Source organism: Nelumbo nucifera, chromosome 3 (assembly GCF_055504915.1).
Source record: "Nelumbo nucifera cultivar China Antique chromosome 3, China Antique-T2T, whole genome shotgun sequence".
Taxonomy (NCBI): domain Eukaryota; kingdom Viridiplantae; phylum Streptophyta; class Magnoliopsida; order Proteales; family Nelumbonaceae; genus Nelumbo; species Nelumbo nucifera.
The window spans coordinates 54,960,265-54,980,230 of NC_142651.1; the positions used below are offsets into that span (position 1 = coordinate 54,960,265).

General features: G+C 39.6%; 1 protein-coding gene and 1 pseudogene across 2 annotated transcripts in view; both read left to right on the top strand.

Moving 5' to 3' along the window:
• The window catches only part of LOC104600965 (tryptophan synthase beta chain 1), a 32,739-nt gene extending 18,878 nt beyond the window's left edge, over positions 1-13,861 (top strand). For both annotated transcript variants that reach the window (XM_010264140.3, XM_088901945.1), the window contains exon 5: positions 13,549-13,861. In XM_010264140.3, coding sequence (XP_010262442.1) covers positions 13,549-13,724 — 176 coding nt within the window. In that variant the 3' untranslated portion in view covers positions 13,725-13,861. The remainder of the gene's footprint in view (positions 1-13,548) is intronic.
• A 1,008-nt stretch (positions 13,862-14,869) lies between these two features.
• On the top strand, positions 14,870-15,873 carry LOC148801226 (U11/U12 small nuclear ribonucleoprotein 25 kDa protein pseudogene; annotated as a pseudogene).
• The last annotated feature ends 4,093 nt before the right edge of the window (positions 15,874-19,966 follow it).

The following is a 19,966-nucleotide window of genomic DNA, read 5'->3' on the forward strand; positions in this document are numbered from 1 at the left end:
AAACATACAGAGAGGGGATTGGGAAAGTAAATTGATAGTTGAAGCTTCAGCTCCCATTCTTGACTGGAGGAAAGTTGCAGATCTGTTAACAGCAAGGTTAAAGTTGAAGAGCACATTTATTTTAACATCCTTTGAGAAGAACAAGGCTTTGCTGGATTTGCTTGAGAACAGAGTAGAAGTTGAGGCTTTAAACATCCAAGCTAAGTTTGGAAATTGCACAGTATCAAGATGGTGTCCGGGATCAAACTCCAAAGATTTCTTTGTTGAAGATGGAGTGGTGGTGCGTCTGTTAGGTCTTCCCTTTCATTTGTGGAAGCAAGAAACTGCTGAAGCCATTGCTTTGATGTGTGGAGGATCACTAGGAGGGGCCTTTTGGGGAGACCTTCGTTCAACTTCCATTTTATTGAATGGAGTAAAACCTGAGGAGATACCTTGGAAGATAGAGGTGCTAGTCGAAAGGCAGTGCTACTTAGTGTGGCTGGCTTCATCCACTGAATCGATGCTCTGGAAAGAGGCTCGTATGGAGGGAGATAGGAAGGTTGAAGAAGAAGAGCTGCGTGGCAAGAAAGGGTTCGAGGATTCAAACAAGAAAAGCACTTTCACTAAATTGGAAAAACATTTGCTGGAGAAACAAAAGGGTAGTAGGCAGGGGGTGGGATTTTCGTGTGTGGAAGAAGTGAGCAGTCTGGAGGGTGGCAGGTCCTTTGCACAGGTTGTAACTGGCGCCAAGACTGTTCTGAACAGGGAAAAGGGGTTGGGCCAAGGAAGATTTGAACTTGAACCTGTTAGAACCAAACCGGGGTCGGGGTTGGACGCGCGTGACCTTCTTAAAAGTCACGTGAGCTCGCGGGTGCTTACAAATGGGCCAAAGCAAAAGCCCATTTGGGCTGCTAATGGTATTCTTAAAGGCCCAAACAGGCCAGCGAGCTCGGCCCAGTTTGTTTATAAGGCACGTGAGCCACTAAAGAAACACGTGACTGGGGTTTCGACTATGATAGACATCGGTTTTGGTCTATCATCGTCCCCAGCCGCGAGCCAAAAGGGGGAATGCGCGCAGCGTCGGAAACCAGGAAAGAAGAGGGCGTTACAGTGGGTCTTCCGACGCAGCTTGAAGGAGCTTAGCCCCGTGCGAGGCTTCTCAGAGAGGCCGGAGCTAAGTTTCACTAGGGGAAGAACTGAAGAGAAGAAAGAGAAGTTTGAAGGGTGGGTGCAGTGCGGTGAAGACGATGGTGAATCGGAGGACCTTTCTGTCGATGGCTCTAGCGTGGGCAGTGTAAACGATGAAGGCAGCTGTGCTGGAGGTGATATGGAAGGGTGGAATATTGCAAGATTATTCCAGGGTGAAGACTGCAATCGGATTATCTCATTCCCAAGACCACAAAGTGCGCAAGGCTTTTCAGAAGGGGAAAACCAGGAGAACCGAAAGCAGAGCATGAATATGCTATCTAGGGGTGACCCAGGGGTAGAGTGGAAAGATCACCAGGTTGACCAAAGGACAGAAGTACTTCCCAACCAACTCAGGAAGACAATTGGTTACCAACCTTCGGAACAAGAGAAGGAGGCCGGGAGCAGTCCTATTCTAGCTTGTCCTTCAGTCCCAGGTAACCATGTGATTTCGGTTTGTGATACTAATGTGTCTCCTGTGTCTTTGGTTCCAGATTCCGTTCCTGTACCATGTCCTGTAGCCCATGAATATGCAGCCGAGCTAGTAGGCGGGCTCTCCGAGGAGGGGGAGAGGGGAAGGAAGGATTGTGGGAAGGTGCGGGAAGAAAGGTGTAGAAGTGGAAAAGTGTGGGAAATCATTGAAAGAGTGTTTAAGGATGTGGAAGGGCAACTGATATGGAGGAGGGAAGGGGAGGAAGGAAGAGAGGAGGGACAGGAATGAGGGTAGAGATGGAGAGGGTTACGGGGAGAAAGCAAGGAAGGAGGGAGGTAACAGTAAGGGGAGGAAGGTTGGAGAGGAAAGAACTGAGGTGGGACTAGAGGAGAGGAAGGAAAGGCAGGTGGACAAAGATGAAGGGGATTCTGTAGGAAGGGTAGGGGTGGTGGAATCGGTGAGAGAAGACACGATAGCAGAATTTGTAGGGAAGTTGGGCTGTAGGCTGGAGGATTTGAACGAGTTGAAAGAAAGCTTACAGAAGAGGAAGATGTAGATCATAACAAAGAAGAGGAGGTTATGGGGAGAAAGCAAGGAAGGAGGGAGGTAACGGTAAGGGGAGGAAGGTTGGAGAGGAAAGAACTGAGGTGGGACTAGAGGAGAGGAAGGAAAGGCAGGTGGACAAAGATGAAGGGGATTCTGTAGGAAGGGTAGGGGTGGTGAAATCGGTGAGAGAAGACACGATAGCAGAATTTGTAGGGAAGTTGGGCTGTAGGCTGGAGGATTTGAACGAGTTGAAAGAAAGCTTACAGAAGAGGAAGATGTAGATCATAACAAAGAAGAGGAGGTTGAGTGAAGTAGAGAGACTAAAGAGAGATGTAGACGGAGACAAGAAGCTCGAGGTAAAAGGAGATAGAAGGAAAGGGGGAAAGTAGCAGGTAGGTGGCAAGGGGTTTGTAAAAGAAGCGGAATGAAGATTCTTAGTTGGAATGTGAGGGGAATTGGGAGTGCGAAGAAGAGAGCAACAATAAAAGAGGTAATAAGACGGTATGACCCAGACATTGTGTTGTTGCAAGAGTCTAAGAGAATGGAGTTTAGTGACAAATGGGCAAGGAGTGTATGGAAAGCCAGGGGTAGCTGGGTGGCGGCTCTATCGTGGGGTGCTTCCGGGGGGATTGTAACAATGTGGAAGAGGGATGTGGTTGAAGGGATGGAGGAGTTGATCGGAAAGTACTCGGTTTCAATCGACACTTTTTGAAATTTTGCCAAATGCCGGTTGGAGCTTCACAAATTTAGACCATTTTGGGCTTTTAGGGTCTTTTTTAAGATCCTATCTTTTGGTCTAGTGGGCTTCTACGAGCCAAATGGAAAAAGACCATTTTTTGTCTACCAGGCTTCTAAAAGCCCAATAGATCTTTTAAAAAGACTTGCCAAACAGGGCCTAAGTTAACTCTTCAAAATTTACCAAAATGCCATTATCTTCTTGCACCTCTTTGCCTCCCTCCTTTTTAGTCCGACTGTTCTCCTTTGAGCCTCTCCTCCCCTGACGACTGTAACTTCTGTCTCCTCTTTCATCTTTTTCACTAAGGCAAATGTTGGATCAGTACCCTTGACCACCACTCGTAAAACAAAAGACTCACCTGCAAACATCAAGTTTATTTTCTTAGGGATTGAGTGAATATATTCCGTTTCAATTAGCACTCTTGCATACTCTAACTGCTTCCAGGACTTGTTACGTGCATCAAACCTCTTAAACACTCTGCAAGCATCTCCTATTGCCCTAAATGTTTGTGTGCACCAAGATTGTAGATGTATTCTGTAGATGCTAATCCAAGCAAAACCCCTCTTAATTGAATCATGTATTTGCCCGACTGATGGAGTCCACCTACCTAACCAAAACTCTAGTTGTCGCTGTGTGCAAATACCCTCGTTCTCCAAGACATTCTCTGCTTTTGATTTACTCTTGAACATAAAAAAGAGGCCAGAATTTAACTTACTTCCATCCCCTTCATCACCCTCTCTCTTCTTTCCCATCATAAAACATCGATTTCTTTAGGATCGGCATTTACAAACCTTCCCACAAGTCTGGAGAAGAATAGCACCAAAAGACTTGAGAAGAATAGCACAAGTGATTTTGAGAGAGTTAATTCCGAAGAACTTGGTTGTTATCACACCCTATGACAGATGCAAGGAAGCACTAGACTTGGGAGATTCTGAAGTAGAAATCATGGCAAAAAATTTTCAGTCAGAGGTAGGTTCTTTCACTGTCTCAAAGTGGTGCCTACTTTCGAATACAAAAAATATTGATGTTCAGGACAATGTCACTGTCCGATTGCTTTGCCTTCCTCTCAACCTTTGGAAGCTTGAAACGCTGCAGTCCATAGCTTCCATTTGTGAGGCCAGGTTAGAGGGAGCTTTTGTCTATGATCTTCACTTAGCCACGATAAAGCTTGGTGGAGTTAAGCCTTGTGATATTCCGAGAAGGATAGAATTACTGGTGGATGGATTCTCTTATCCAGTTTGGCTGGTAACCTCCATTGAAGCTCAGCTGTGGAAGGAAGGTCGCAGGGTAGAAGATGAGGAGATAGAGCAGGTCTGCTTGAGAGGACTGCAAGATAGGGACAGGAGGAAGAATTGTGGAGAAATTGAGGGCAAAGGGAAAGAGGAAGAATTGAGGAGAAAAAAGAAACAGGAGGAGCAGTTAGAGGAGATTTGGGACCAGATATGCTTTTATCTTGAGGAATACAAGCAAAGAGAGGACTGGGTGGAAAGAAATAAAGAAAACTTCAAAACTCAAGAGGAGTTTTCTGATAGTGTGTTTGAGGACTGTGTAACTGTGGCAGGAAAACCTGATTTGAAAAAATTACAAGAGGAATTGGAGAGGATTTGGGGACAAATTTGTGTACTCCTTGAGGAATATAAACTTATAGAAGAATCTCCGTAGGAAATCCTCAAAACAATGGATCCCCAAGAAGCATCAAAGGTATTACCATGCAAATCTGGACTAGCAAACAACCACCAGAAAAAGAAAAAATCAGAGGTGGAAAGGCTGATTTCTGACATAGAAGGAGATATAGAATTTAGTGGAAGAGGAGAGAGAAGGAAGGTCTTTAAGTAGGGGACATGTAATTTTGAGGTGGGTATCAAATCCTTTGTTTTCCCATGAAAATTATAAATTGGAATGTGAGGGGCTTAGGCAGTGCAAGGAAGAGAAGAGCTATAAAGGATCTCCTTAGAAGGGAAAGGTCGGATATTGTAATGTTACAGGAGACCAAGTTAGCTGATCTGGATAGAAGATGGGCTAGAAGTGTTTGGAAATCTAGAGGAATTAGTTGGGTTTCAACACTTTCTTGGGGGGGGGGGGGCTCAGGGGGTATTGTTACTTTTTGGAGAGAGGATGTTGTGGAGGAATTAATAGGGAGTTTCTCAGTATTCCTTAAGTTTAGGAGTGTGAAGGATGATTTTAGCTGGGTACTAACCAATGTGTATGGACCATGTAACTATAGAGAAAGGAATGAATACTGGGAAGAATTATCAAGGATCTAGGGTTTATGGGATGGTCCTTGGTGTTTGGGGGGGGATTTTAATGTAATTCGCTTCACTAATGAATCAAACAATCTACATCAGACCATAACAACTAGCATTAGGAAGTTCAATGAGTTCATCAATGCTTTTGAGTTAAAGGAACTTCCTTTGCCACAAGCTCACTTTACATGGTCTAATTATCAGGAAACCCCAACATGCTCAAAGCTTGATTGATTTCTATTTAATGAAGGTTGGGAAAGTCATTGGAGGGATTTAGTAGCTAGAGCTCTACCTAGAGTTACTTCTGATTGCCCCATTGAGTTAGGATAGGAACCTTTTAGGCATGGACCTCGACCCTTCAGATTTGAAAACATGTGGTTGACACACCCTGACTTTGTGAAGAAGATTGAGGAATGGTGGAGGGAGGATTTAAGTGGGGTGAGGTGGAAAGGGGTGAGATTCCACAAAAAGTTGAGAAGTCTGAGATCAAAACTAAAGGACTAGAATAAAGATCAGTTTGGGAAATTAAAGGAGGCAAAATCATCTTTGCTAACTCAAATAGAGGAGTTAGATGTGAAGGAGTCCCAAAGAACCATGAATAGGCAGGAGCGAGAATTGAGATGGGAGTTGAAGAGGGATCTAGAAGAGGTACTACTACGGGACTAAATCTCCTAGAGGCAAAAATCTAGATGCAAATGGATTAAGGAAGGTGATGGAAACAACTAAATTCTTCCATGAGATGGCCAATGGGAGGAGGGGGAAAAATTTGGTGGCTAAGCTTGAAGTTGATGCAGTGACTTATGGGCCTTAAGAGGAGATAGCCAATTGTTTTGTTTCCCACTTCAAATGTATTCTAAGGAGGCCTTTAGGTAATACGGTGGAGTTGGAAGGTGTTATTTGGCCAAGATTTTTTGAGGAGAAGAAAGGATGGTTGGACAGGCACTTTGAGGAGGATGAAATATCATCAAAGAAGATTTGCTTGAGGTCTTTAGAGAGTTCAAGGAAAGTTCAACAATAAGTCAATGAGTTAATGCTACTTTTTTAGCCCTGATTCCAAAGAAGAAAGAGGTCGTTCATCCAAAAAACCTTAGACCTATCAGTTTGGTGAGTAGCATTTACAAGATTTTGGCCAAGGTCTTGTCATTAAAGATAAAAATGTTAGACAGTTATGCCCTTAGCTCCAATCACATTGATGTACCTTTTTGACATTTATCGTAAATGAATAAAGTACATAATTGATTCATGTCATTGTGGTGTGTTTCTGTGTAATACCCTTAAACTAGGCACTTAATGGGACTTGTGTTAGTTTAAAATCTTCACAACCGTTGGATAGATCTGGGGAGATTTATCTTGCCAAGGCTGACACTGATGTGCCGCCAAGTTGGTTGGGGTGGCTTGTCTCAGCTGCCAGGGTGACACCTGAGGTACATGCAGTGTGGGATTTCTTGAAACCTTGAACCGGACTAAAATTCCAGTATTGCCTTGGACCTTGGAGATAGATGGGCAAAATTGGAATGTTACACCTGACCCCTAGACTCAATTATGATACTGCACTAGGTGCCAGATTTGACTGTCTTTCATCTGAGTGGGTGATCATAGTGACAGGATCAGCCCCTTTGTCGGACAAAGTGTGATCGGGGATGCACTCTCTAATGGAAACCTAAACTGCCGACAGTTGATTTCAACCGTTGAAATTTGTTTTGCAAGATATATTTATATAAAGATTTACATATATATATATATTATGGTTTCAAAATGTTTGCAAAAGGTTTTTAATTCCCTGGATCCATGTGAGTAAAGAGTGTGGCACTGCACCTTGCAGCCGCGGAGAGGTCATCTCTTGTCGGACAGTGTTTGATCATTATGGGCTGAGAGGTAGTGTAAGACCATTGAGGGTAATACCTAATGGGCTAATCTTGCATCTGCCCACAGTCCTTGGGTTTTCATAAGGTGGATGGACCCAAGGACCATTTAGTGTAAATGTTGGGCCCATTAAGAGCCCATGGTGATAGACTCAGGGGTTCACTGTCTCCTACAGTGAATTCGGCCAGGCCTTGTAACAAAGGCTGAACCCATGTGGTTGATGTGTAGATCAATGTTTGGGTCCCACGCCATACAAGGATAGCCAACTGGGCAGCAGGTTAAGAGGTTAAGTGATCACATAGATTTAATGGGCCTAAAGCCCATTCGAATTGGCTTAATAAGATTAATTAAATAGGGGGCGGTTCTGGGATTTGGATCAACAGATAGGATAAGGGATTATCCCTATCCACTTAAAGAGTTCAGATCCAAATAAAGATTTGGATCAGGAAACTCCTAATTTGATTAGGAAGGCTGATCTTTATCTACAGATAAGATAATGGATTATCCTTATCTCTTAAAGAGAGTCCAGATCCAAATATAAGATTTGGATTAGGAAACTCCTAATAGGATTAGGAGATCCTCTCTTTAAGGCTATAAATAGGTGAGTAGGGCGGACCTCCAAATAGACTCACAGTCTGCTGAATTAAGAGAGAAGGCAACTCACAGTTTGATTGTTCTTGTCGTCTGCTCTTTTCTTCCTGTTCTTGCTGCCCCTACCCAGTTCGATCTCCACCTATGAGAGTGATCAAGAATCGTTCTTGATATTGCTTCTTGGTAGAAGAGGCAATCTGAAGTCGTGCTCATCAGCCCTCTACTACATTCTTGCTGAAGAGCCATCTTGCTGATTCTGCTTCACCTCACACTTTGTCATCTTCAGTGGGAGCAGTTTTTGGTTTTCTCCTTGGACGTGAACACCTTCATTGGAAGTTACTGTTACTCCGTATTAGGTATATCCCTCTCATCTCTTTTGGTTTCAGATTTGGCTCGGTTTGGTTCAAGATTGATCATTGAAAATGTAGTTTTCTAAAATAGTGAATGCAATTCCTAGATGGGAGAGAGAGAAATTTTTGAAATTTCACCCAACCTTCTTACAGGGTTCGACCATCTGTATCATGGATCTCTCATCCCTTAAAAAAAAGGTGCTCCCCATAATCATCAGTCAAGCCCAAGGTGCTTTCGTTTAGGGGAGACAAATAATTGATCAAATTTTAATAGCAAATGAATGTGTGGAGGAGATGCGAAGATCGGGTAACCAAGGCTTCATTTGTAAACTGGATCTTGAAAAGGCCTATGATCTAGTGGACTGGAGCTTCTTGTTAGAGGTGCTCAGGAAGTGCGGGTTTGGGAACAGAAGAAAAACAGCCTTTTGAGAAGAAAGGACTGTTTAGAAAGTAGCAAAAATTCAAAAGAAAGTAGTAGAAATCAGAGTTCAAGAGGAGAGAAGAAGAAGAAGGTGGCGGCAACTTGGGTTCAGAGAGAGAGATTTTCGAACATAATCTTACACTCTTAATTCTATTTCATTAAGTTAAGTTTTAGTAATTTACAGAGAAGCCCCTAGTTGGGCAGAAAATTAAAAAGACATAACATAAGAAAGAATAAAGCCCAAATTAAGGCCCATTACAGTAAAGAACATAAAAGAAAAAAAAGGATAAACAGCCTATGGGCCATTCAGCCCATCTTCTCTACAGGAACAAATGGTGTAAATGGATCAAGGGATGCCTTTCCTCCTGCCATTTTTCTATTCTAGTCAATGGGGTAGTTAATGATTTTTTCCCAGCTTGTAGGGCCTAAGGCAAGGTGACCCACTATCCCCCTTCTTATTCACTTTGGCTGTCGATGCTTTTAGTAGATTTTTATCAGAGGCAGATAGGATTGGGTCATTGAGAGGTTGGAGAATAGAGATAGAATTCCAGTCACCCATCTTCAGTTTGCAGATGACATTGTCATCTTTTGTGAGGGTTGTGATTTGGTAGAGGTGAGAAACTTGAAGAATCTAATCATTCTCTTTGAGAATGACTCTAATTTAAAAATCAATTTTTAAAAGAGTTGTGTGGTTGGACTGAACTTGGATGAAGGGGTACTGGAGACTATCGCTGCCTGCTTAGATTGCACCTATTCCGAGTGACCTTTGACGTATTTAGGACTTCCCCTAGGTGCAAACCCAAAGGAAAGTCTGTTTTGAAACCCTGTGGTGGAAAAGTTTGAAAAAAGATTGGCAGCTTGGAGGAGGAACTACATTTCTTTTGGGGGTAGAGTGACCTTAATAAAAGCTACTGTAGACAATTTCCCAATGTATGGGGCATCTATTTCTGGGTGTTCAGGGTACTCAAGTGTCTATATCTAGGAGGGGCTAGACTGCTGTCAAGATTGAAGAGACATGAAATGCGTGGGTTCTGACCATTTAAGCAAATTGGTTGTGTAATCTCTACAATCCTAGACCTTTGTGGACATTTCAAATTCCAAATTTACAGATGAAGCAGGTTAAGTTCTCATATCATCCTGTCATGCTGGGAGAAAACTGGAAGCCTTCAAATGTTTTTGTTATACCATATAAACCTCTGGAAATCTGTGTAAAGTATGACCTTTGTGATTATTTGTGTTGTATATTTATAAGGCAAAAGTTCTGTTCAACATTTTTATCAAACATTGATGTCCTGAAATTCCATAATCTTTTAGTTTTAAGAAAATTGAATGGATGAAAGTTTAACTTCATTAAGATTTTCTCCATCGAAAGGTTTAGCATGTTGATGTGTGTACATGTATATGATTAATATACATGATGGATAAACAGTGCAACAGTTATATTTTCCCATTGATCTGAAGATGGTCAGTCAGGCTCAGCTGGTCAACAGGCCAACCTGGTCCATGTGCCCTACAACCCCTGATATCCTAAGAAGACCCAAACCTTTCTATCATAAACAATTTGCACAAAATTCAAGTTATAAGTATTACTTGAAAATGTTCAAAAACATTTGAAAAATACTCAAACAACACAAGACAATAAAGCCCTACTTAGATGTTGCAAATAGCTTTTAGGTGCAGATTCTACCAAATCTGAAATTGATAATTATCCAGAAAATTACAGCTTTTATTTATTTATTTATTGACAAGTAACAAGTAAAAAATATTCATTAAGAATCTGAAAAAACCCAGAATAAATCAGACCAACCCCAAAGGAAGAAGAGGCCAAGTACATGAAGCTAAGCAAAAATAAAAAAGAAAAAGAAGACTAAGATTAACAAGCAAAAATAAATCAGACCATCCCTTTAACCTCAACAGTTTCATCTCTCACTACACCCCCAACTCCTGACTCTCCTGGATTTCCCAAACAGCAGCCATCGAAGTTTAATTTAAGCCTCCCAGCTGTTGGTGGGAACCACTGAACTAACCTTGGTGATCTTGAGCTATGAGAGCTAGAAACTGCCTGCCAGTCTCTTAATAAGTTACAACTTTTATTATAAAAGAAATATTACCACTAAAGGGAAAGGGCAATTAATGATCCAAAATGTTGTGTTGCCTTACATCAATCCTGTTATTTTTTTTCCTTTTAATGAAGAGGGGTGTCTAGGGGGGATGGTTAGAAGGATTCAGTGTAGGAGCTCAGGGTCCTTGCATCTCTCATCTGCAATTCGCAGATGATACCCTCATCTTCTTAGATGCTGTGGAAGACTAAGTCCTAAATCTAAGGGCAATATTAGCAAATTTTGAGCTGCTCATAGGTCTGAAGGTTAACTTGGAAAAGAGTGTGTTGATTGCTATTGGTGATATCAGTCAGGAAGAGGTGTCAAGGTATGTGGCAGTCCTTGGTTGTAGTATTGGAGAACTTCCTTTCTCGTACTTAGGTCTCCCAGTGGGAGCTAAGTTTGGATCTGTAATCACATGGAAACCTCTCATAGAGAGGGTGGAAATGAGGTTGGAGGGCTGGAAGGCAAGATATCTGTCCTTGGGAGGCAGGTTACCCTACTAAAGAGTGTTCTTCAAAGCCTACCTACATGTTATCTATCACTACTGAAAATACCAACCTCGATTGCTGAGAAGATAGAAAAGATTCAATGGGACTTCCTTTGGGAAAGAGCGAGAGGTCCAAGAAAGATGCACCTAGTAAGGTGGGAGAGAGTATGTAAGCTGAAAGCTTTGGGGGGTTTGGGCTTAAGAAGAATTAAACTTCTCAACAAGGCTTTACTGGGGAAACGGTTATGGAGGTTCGGGATGGATAAGGAAAGGGACTTACTGTGGAGGAAAGTAGTAGTAGGGAAGTATGGAGTGGTAAGATTTAGATGGGAAACAAGGGAGGTTTCTAATGCATATGGAGTAGGAGTGTGGAAGGACATTATGAGCTTCAACCAGGACTTTAGAGGTCTGGTTAGCTTTAAATTAGGTGCTGGGGCTAGAGTGAGATTCTGGGAGGATGATTGGAGTGGGGTTGGGAAACTCTGTGAGATATGCCCAAGGTTATGAAGTAACTGATGATAAGGTGGTTTGGACTCCTAAGTTCAGAAGACCCTTGAGAAATGAAGAGTTGGAGGAATGTATGCTGTTGTTGGACAGGCTGGAGCAGTTTCAGGTGTCTAATGATAGTGCAGATGGACTATGGTGGAAGAAGAGTAGAGATGGAAGATTCACAGTTAAGTCTTTCTATATGAAGCTCTTTAAAGATGGTGAAGTCTTTCTATACTCGGTCACAATTGATCATCTGAAGGGGAGGGGGTTTGTATTTGGCAAATTACTGCTATATGTGTAAATCAGCAGAGGAGTCTGTTCACCACTTATTCTACTCATGTCAGCTACCAAATTGCTTCTGGAGTTTCTATTGTTTTCTGTTTGGGGTACCTATATTCCACCCTTCTACTTCAGCAGAGATTTTCTCTTCTTGGCCAAAATACAGAGGAAGCCTGAGAGCTAAGATTGCTTGGAGCTGTATCCCATTTGCGATTTGTTGGTCGTTGTGGAGGGAGAGAAATAAGAGACTGTTTGAAGGAAAAGAAAGAAGGTCCGAAGAGGTTGTGGCCTCTGTGGGCAAACTTGTCACAAGCTGGATCATCACATTACCTGAATTCAAACATATCAGATATTCAGATTTTGTTAATAACTTCTGGGATGTGTTTGAAATTCAAAATTGTAATGTGGTTTAATTTTCCTACTTTGAATTTTGTGTATGTATGTGGTTTGGGGTGTCACCTAGACACCTGACCTGATTGTACTTTGTTTTGTTTTAATAAGATTTTATTCTTATTCTTCAAAAAATATTCTTTTTCCTTTTAAGTACGTCTAATGTAACTTCTCTGATACCCCAGAATATTGAGAGAACTCAAATCTGGAATATTGTTTGTGGGTCCTATTGCACCATAATAACCTAATAGAGGGGGAAAGCTCAAATCTGACATTACTTTGAGTTATCTTTCCCAAAAATAAAAAAGGAAAATGTATTGAATGGTTATAGTAACCATGGCATCCTGATTTCTTTAGGAGATCTCCATCTGTGCATCAACTTCATGGTTTCCCTCTTGCACAAGTGCAACTCATCCTAAAAATTCATCCATCAATCTCAGATGCAATGCTACACCAAGGACTAGAAAGAAGGGCCACTGCCCTCTCTTTGAATTAAGAAACTATACAAACAAACAGGAAGGAAGCACCCTGTGGGTGAAACAATTCATTGACCATTTCCCTCTAGCCTGCCCAACAAAATGGTAATTCCTTTCTTTTTTGTGATCATATATTTAACTATAGGATTAACCCTCCTACAAAAGCAGGAGTAGAGCACCATCTACTATAATTTTGATCCACAATCATATAATGCACAAAGTTATCAATTCATTACTAAGAGATGTTTTGGAATCTCATTGATATAATTTGACTAAATTCCTTAAAAAATTATATAATTGCCTAAACCAGTTTAGCTGAATCTTCAGTTCAGTCCTCCTAAATAGGCTGGCTTTCTGATAACTACTCTTAATTTTTTCTCTACTGTCCCATCCCCACCTTTGAGAGTCTAGGAGACTAAGACTATCCATTGGATAGTCACCAAAGTCCAACGCTAAAGCAAGCAAGCTTCAAACTGAGGTTCCTCTATTCAATTTGAGAAGAAGTAAGAAACCTGTAAAGGAGAACCAACAAAGGAGACTTAGACCATATGGGAGATTAAAAGGATGTTGTTATTAGCATTTTAACCATTTTCATAACCCAAACTGGGTTTATGAAGCTGCATTTATATATTATTAGCATTTTAACCATTTGTATAATGGACGTTCGAAATTGAAGGCTGGTTATTACTCTTCTGAAGAGCTTTTTCCTAATGAATGTTAAACACTTTGACCTTTTTTCTTTAATTAATATGTATCTTCCTTTGATTCCACAAGTACCTTGGTACATGTTTTTAAGTGCTGTAGCTGTTAGGTAACATGGTCTGGGAAGTAAAATAAGGTTCATGTTTCGTTTTAGGCATCTTCTTTTACTATTGAAACAGATCTTTTAATCTTTGCCTGTCCAAAAGAAAGGGGGTTGGGGATGAACTTGTCATTCTAATATTTACATATTATTTGTTGTTTGTCATGGATTTGCAGCTTTCAAAAGATTATCCCGACTGGAGGGCATAATACCAGCTCTGGAAACATCTCATGCTTTGGCTTACTTGGAGAAGCTATGCCCCACTCTACCTGATGGAACCAAGGTTGTCCTTAACTGCAGTGGCCGAGGAGATAAGGACGTTCAAACTGCCATCAAATATTTGGAGGTCTAAATACTGTCTGTGTTCCATCTTTTGGTCTTATTTGATTTATACGACAAGAGGAGTTTCTCTTTGCATGTAGTCTTGTCAAGAGCCAGCCTCAAGACGTCTCCACATTTTAATAAAATGCGATGGGGTTATTTGAACTATTGTGATCGTAAAGTGTGCTTGAAATCAGTTGTAGCTTGCACTTGCTTGTGCATCCGGTTTTTTTTTTGGTAGCTTTTTTTCTGAGGACGCTGCAACAAACACAACAAACAGCAGTGACAACGCTGGAAACATGCACGTTGCAGCATTAGAACCCAGTTAGAAACAGAAGCGTGCGAGGAACTGGTTGGACAGCAAGGTTTCAAGGTTCCAAAAATGGAGCTCGTTCAGTTAAGAGACTTGATCAATACATCTGTTAAATGCATGGTTTTCAAAACTGGACTGGACCGGAAAACTGGGAACCGGTCACGTTTTTCTCAAAAACCGGATTTCCCCCCAAAACCGTTGATTTTGGTCAGTGAACCGCTGAACCGGGTGGTTAATTGTTTGAACAGTTTTGATCATTTTTTATTTTTTTCAACCCAGTAACTGGACCCCTGACCGGTTCTAAAAACCATGGTTAAATGAGCATTCGACACTCAAAAGGTGCTTCATAGTCATAGTTCTTTGGGTAAATTACAAAGACCCCTCTGTATTATGGGGTCTGTGACAGACCTCCCTGTTCTTTGTTTTGCGACAAAGACCACCCCTGTACTATGACCATAAAATAAAGACAATTGAGAGAAAAACAGTCCATGGGCGCAAGCTCGCACCTGAAACACTCGGATCAGAAACGTTGAACCCACAACCAAAAGCAAGGTTTTTCAGTTGAGCAGCTCCTCCATAGCTCGTATTCAACGTCGTCATCTCTGTGGCAAAAAGCCTGCTTGTTCTAGACTCATCGGCGTACGAGTAGTCATAACAGAAAATACTGTGGAGGCGAGTGTAGTTACAGGGCTGGTGTTTCACTGGAGCAAATGTGGTTGAATGGCGAGCCAAAAAGGCCGAGCCTGGAGGGTGTTTGCTACAGTTCTAGCAAGCAGAGCACTTGGCCCAGACGAGATTGCTGCCTGTATCCGCCACAAGGAGTAGGCTCTGAGGTGGGGTTCCGATCCTAAAATCGACGAAATATTGGCCAGCTCATTGATGACAGCCCTCTTAGATTACAATCAACGCTCTCAGCCCTCTTAGATGATCCCATTCTCGCTGACGTCCCGAAGAAACCCACACTTTCCGATGTGGACAACCTTGTCAACTTGGAAATGGGCAGCGCTATGAGAATTTCCGTCCTTAAAATGGACGGCACAACCTTCGGTACCCACCTTCCTTTTCTCCCGATTAATTCACTGCTTCGTGCTCGTGGTTGCCACATTTTAGCGAACACATTACTTACGATAGGAAAAGACAAAGAAGAAGGGTCCTATGTAAGGACAGGGTTCACAATTCACGTCTTATTCTTGGAATAGTCTCTTTTTTTTCTCCTTTTTGAGTAGAGCTTTTTGTTAGCTTTGGTTTACTAACTAGTTGAGCCTTTTGATGAAGGCGTGGCTGTTCTGAATTGTGCTACTGTTAAGGATCCGAAGTTAGCTATCAAAAAGAAAACAAATGAGATGGAGCAGTTGCAGATGGGACATCGATGCGTCGGAGACAATGGGAGCCTTGAAGGCTCTACGGCTGTGCAGGGCCGAGAAAAGAACAGACGCTCAGAGTCCAAAGAGAGAGCTTGTGTTGGGGAAATAAACAGGTTTCTGTGAAGCAATGGTAGTTTCAAGTATTCCACTTAGCTGCTGTATTGAAAAGAGCCTGGGCCTTAATGAAAGAGAAGAGAAAGGGGAAGGGGAAGGGGGAGAAGAGAAATCGGGAGAGAGAGAAAAATGTGAAAGAATCCGAGGTAGTGTTTTCCTCCCAATTATCCTTATTACAAAAATAGTATGGGAACATTACAACTGCGGATTTCAACGGAAATATATTGGAAATTTATCTCAGGTCATAGCACAGGGGCTTCTTTGTCACAAAATAAAGTACCGGGGGTCTTTGCCACAGACCCATAGTAGAAAGGGGGGGTCTTTATAATTTACCCTAATTCTTTTCTTTTACGTCAGCCCTGCCATAGGATTCTTCATCTTAGATTAAGACAAAATTGTACAGGCACAATTGATCAAGCAGACATACACAATAACTCATGGCTTGCGTTTTCCAAAACAAGTCCATATGAGCTGGAGACAAAAGTGTATACACTGGGTTGGGTTACTTATCAGGCTATCACAAGTGAACATGTGTGCATGTTCACTTGTGACAGGTGTGTATGATTTTTGTCTCAGCTATTTCAGTTTTTTTCTAAACATATCCCAATATATTTCATAAAATTGCTTATAGAACTTTTCATCTTGCCAACACTTTGAACCTTTGGTTTCAAAATCATCTGAAGTGGTGCGATTTTTACACCCTGAAGGCAAACTATGAATCAATCAAATATGAGGCATCATATATGATGTCTGACATTTTTAATATATTTAATATAAACTAATGAAAAAATAAATAGACATATAACATCTTTAATGTAATGTGGTTAATTCACAAAATGCTGTCTCTAGTCACGTAGGGGTGGATTCAAGCTAAGCCGAACCGAATAGTACTAGGCTCGAGTTCGACTCGAGACTATTCTACAAGGCTCGAGCTCGAGCTTGGTTCGAGCCAGAACCTTGAGCTCGAGTTTGGCTCGAGTAAAAAATTCATCTTGAGCTCGACTTTGAGAAAAAATATTTTATAAAAATAAAAAATTATATACAAAAATATTTTTTATTTGATATTTAAAAAATTAAGATTTGTAATAATTAGTAATTATAATATTTTTATTATATATATTATTTTTTATAATTTTATATATATATATATATATATATATATATATATATATATATATATATTCGAGCCGACTCGTTTAAATCGAGCCATTGAATTGGGCTCGAGCTCGAGCTCGAGCTCGGTTGAAACCAAACTGAGACGAGCCGAGCTCGAACAACTCATGAAAAGCTCGGCTCGTTGCCACCCCTACTAGTCAGGTCCTTTACATACCGAAAAGCCAAGCCATTGTTTGTATGCCGCTTCACCTTTTTGGTTCATCACATGTGGCTAAACCTAGCAAAAAGTTGACCCAACCTGCGAATCCGACTCAACCCAATCCAAAAAATAGGGTTAGGATCTTATATTTAACTACCTGAATTTGAGAGTGACCTGACCCGATCCAACCCAAAAAAATTGAGCTCGGTTGGGTCATGGGTCAACCCACTGACTCAACTGTCAGGTCTATTTAGGACTATTTATGCATTGTTAGAAGTTTCCACTCTGTAATTTTTACTATTTAGTCTTTACTCTTTGAATTGTTAAATGTTCAAATATTTATTTTATTTTATTTTATATTTTGAATTTTAAGGTTAATTACTTTAATTTTGGCATTTTTCATGTATTTTTTCTTTATTTTTAAATTTCAAATTTTTTTGGGATGACCTCAATTGACCCATGGGTCAACCCTAACCCAAACATTTAGGCTTTGGGTTTTGCATTTTACAACCTAAACCAAAATCAGCCCGAAGTGTCTAGACCCAACCTGAACCTGACCCACCCAACCCAATTTCTATGTCTACATGTGGCACTTTTATTTGTGTGGGCTGAATAGAAAAATTCTGTAGGCCTCACGGTCACTCATTTACCTGGGTAAGTGTGCTTATTTAGGCAGATGTTTTAAATGTGCTTATTCAGGCAAATGTTTTATAGAAAATGGTTGTGTTCTTTTTTTCAAGTAAAATTATATAATAACTATTTTATTCATAAAAATGTCATTATTGAATTGATAAAATTGCCTCATCATATATTATCAATTTTCCTATAAATGGAAAGTGATTTACTTGGGTAATACTTGTCTAGTTAAATGAATTGTTTTGAAATCGTTATTTTCCGTAGGACCTGTTAATACCAAACATGATAACAAATTTCATTTCCGTACTGCCCACCAACTTACCCAAAACCCACAACACTTCTCCCTCCTTATAACTCAAGGGCCTCATATGCAATAATAATAATTAATAATTAATAATTATTAATTATAATAACAATAATTATAATTAAAAGTTAATTAATAATTAATAATTAATAATTATTCATTTATTATTATTGTTATTATTACTTATTAAATAATAATTATTAATTCACAATCATTAATTATTAATTATTAATTCATTATTATATTAATTAGTATTAGTTATAACTTAAATTTTAATCAAATATTAATTATTAACTATTATATTAATTAGCATTATTTAATAATTAACAATTATGCATTAATAATTATGATTAATTATTAAATAGTAATTATGATTAATTATTAAATAATGATTAATTATTAAATAATAATTATGATTATTAAATACTAATTAATTATTAATCATTATAACATTCTTAATATTATTTATTTATTGAATTACAAAAAGTTATTAATTAATTAATAATAATTATTATCAATTCTTAATTACTAATTACAATTAATTATTAATTAATAATTATAATAATTAGTATTAATAATAAATTAATTATTAATTATTAATTAAATATTATTATTTTTATAGTAATTATCATTAATTATTAAATAATAATAGTGATTATAATTAATTGTTAATCATTAAAATAATTTTTAATATTATTGTTTATTGAATTACATAGACAAACAAAACATCTCATATAAGGGGTTAAAATGGACATTTGACATTTTTCAAAATACAGAATTAAGAATTCGGAACAACTTTCTTTGCATTCAGAGTTTAGAGAAAAGAAAAAGTTCACCAATACCAATATACCTCTTAATGTAATTATTGCCCTTTCAAATGTTAGACAACAGAACAAACGAACAGGCCCTTACTAGTGAATGAACGTTATCAACAGCTCGATTATTATAGAAAGCAGATGTCTTACTTGAAGCACGCACAAACGAGTCCGAATCTACTAACCACGACACATTGCTGGTCACGCGCATCCTGATGTACATCAAGAACATTGGTTGTACTTTAAAACACCGGTATTCCCAATGTATAGCTGGTTGCGCGTATAAATTGGACCTGTGATGTTTTTATATCCACTGTTAATACCGCGTGCTATGCACCAGCCTTTCCATTGGTCTACCAAAATGGAATAAACCTTGTTTCTATGCCAGCGTATGTAAGAGGTTTTCTTTTCTCGTCAGACTAGGAGATGTAAAGGACCAAGTATGTGTTTCTTCTTTTTAACTAACAAATTACCTCCTTGACTATGATATGGAAAATATATGATATCTGAGAAACTTCTGACCACTCAACTGGAATCATAAATGTGAAAGTCAATCAGATATTATTTATCAAAATTGAAGAATGAATTTTGATTGGTCAAAACTCTTCTCATACCATACCTTTTCCACATCATAGATTTTCCCCAGTTAATGACAATGCCAGCTTTGCAACAAATCCAAACATGATACAACTCACTGTTAACAATTCAACCCAACCTCTTATATAATCCGTCTCTTATCCCTTGGTTCATATTTCAGAACCAAAATTTAAATCCATGGGAATTCCAATGGAATAACCTCTTCCCCTGCTGAAATTGGTTGGAGGGGAAGGGAAAGGAATGCGCATTTGCTCAAATGGGGATTGTCATTCCACCATGAGTGAGAATCATATTCAGATTCTGTCCACTCAAATGATTGGAATTTGGAATCGATAATTCCAAGACCCTATTCCTGTGAACTAAAAATGACCCTAAATGTAATACTCAGATGAGTGTCCTTTTATGTTCTGCTTTCCCATTGACTTTGTAAATGAAGGTTGGGATATTTTTCAGCGCTCTACTGTAATCCCATTAAGCTTCATGGGGCTACGAAGCTACGACGCTAGAGACTTTACCCAACTGAGCCAGTCGATGTTCTTATTCCTTCCCCCTCCCAAAAAAAGGGTAAATTTGACGGAAAAATGTGGATAAGTTCAATGCAGATTTTTAAATTTCAGTGCACATCTATAAACATTCAAAATGTCAAAAATCCCTCATTTTATACACCAATACCTGTCCGTGAATTAACATCAATTCCGAACTGGCACCCACTTCAACTGTACTTTGGGTCTAAAGATTCTGACCCTCTCCCTAAATTTTATGATTTAGCTAAATGATTAAGTGTATCCTTAGTGTTTGTAAATTGATTGATGTTA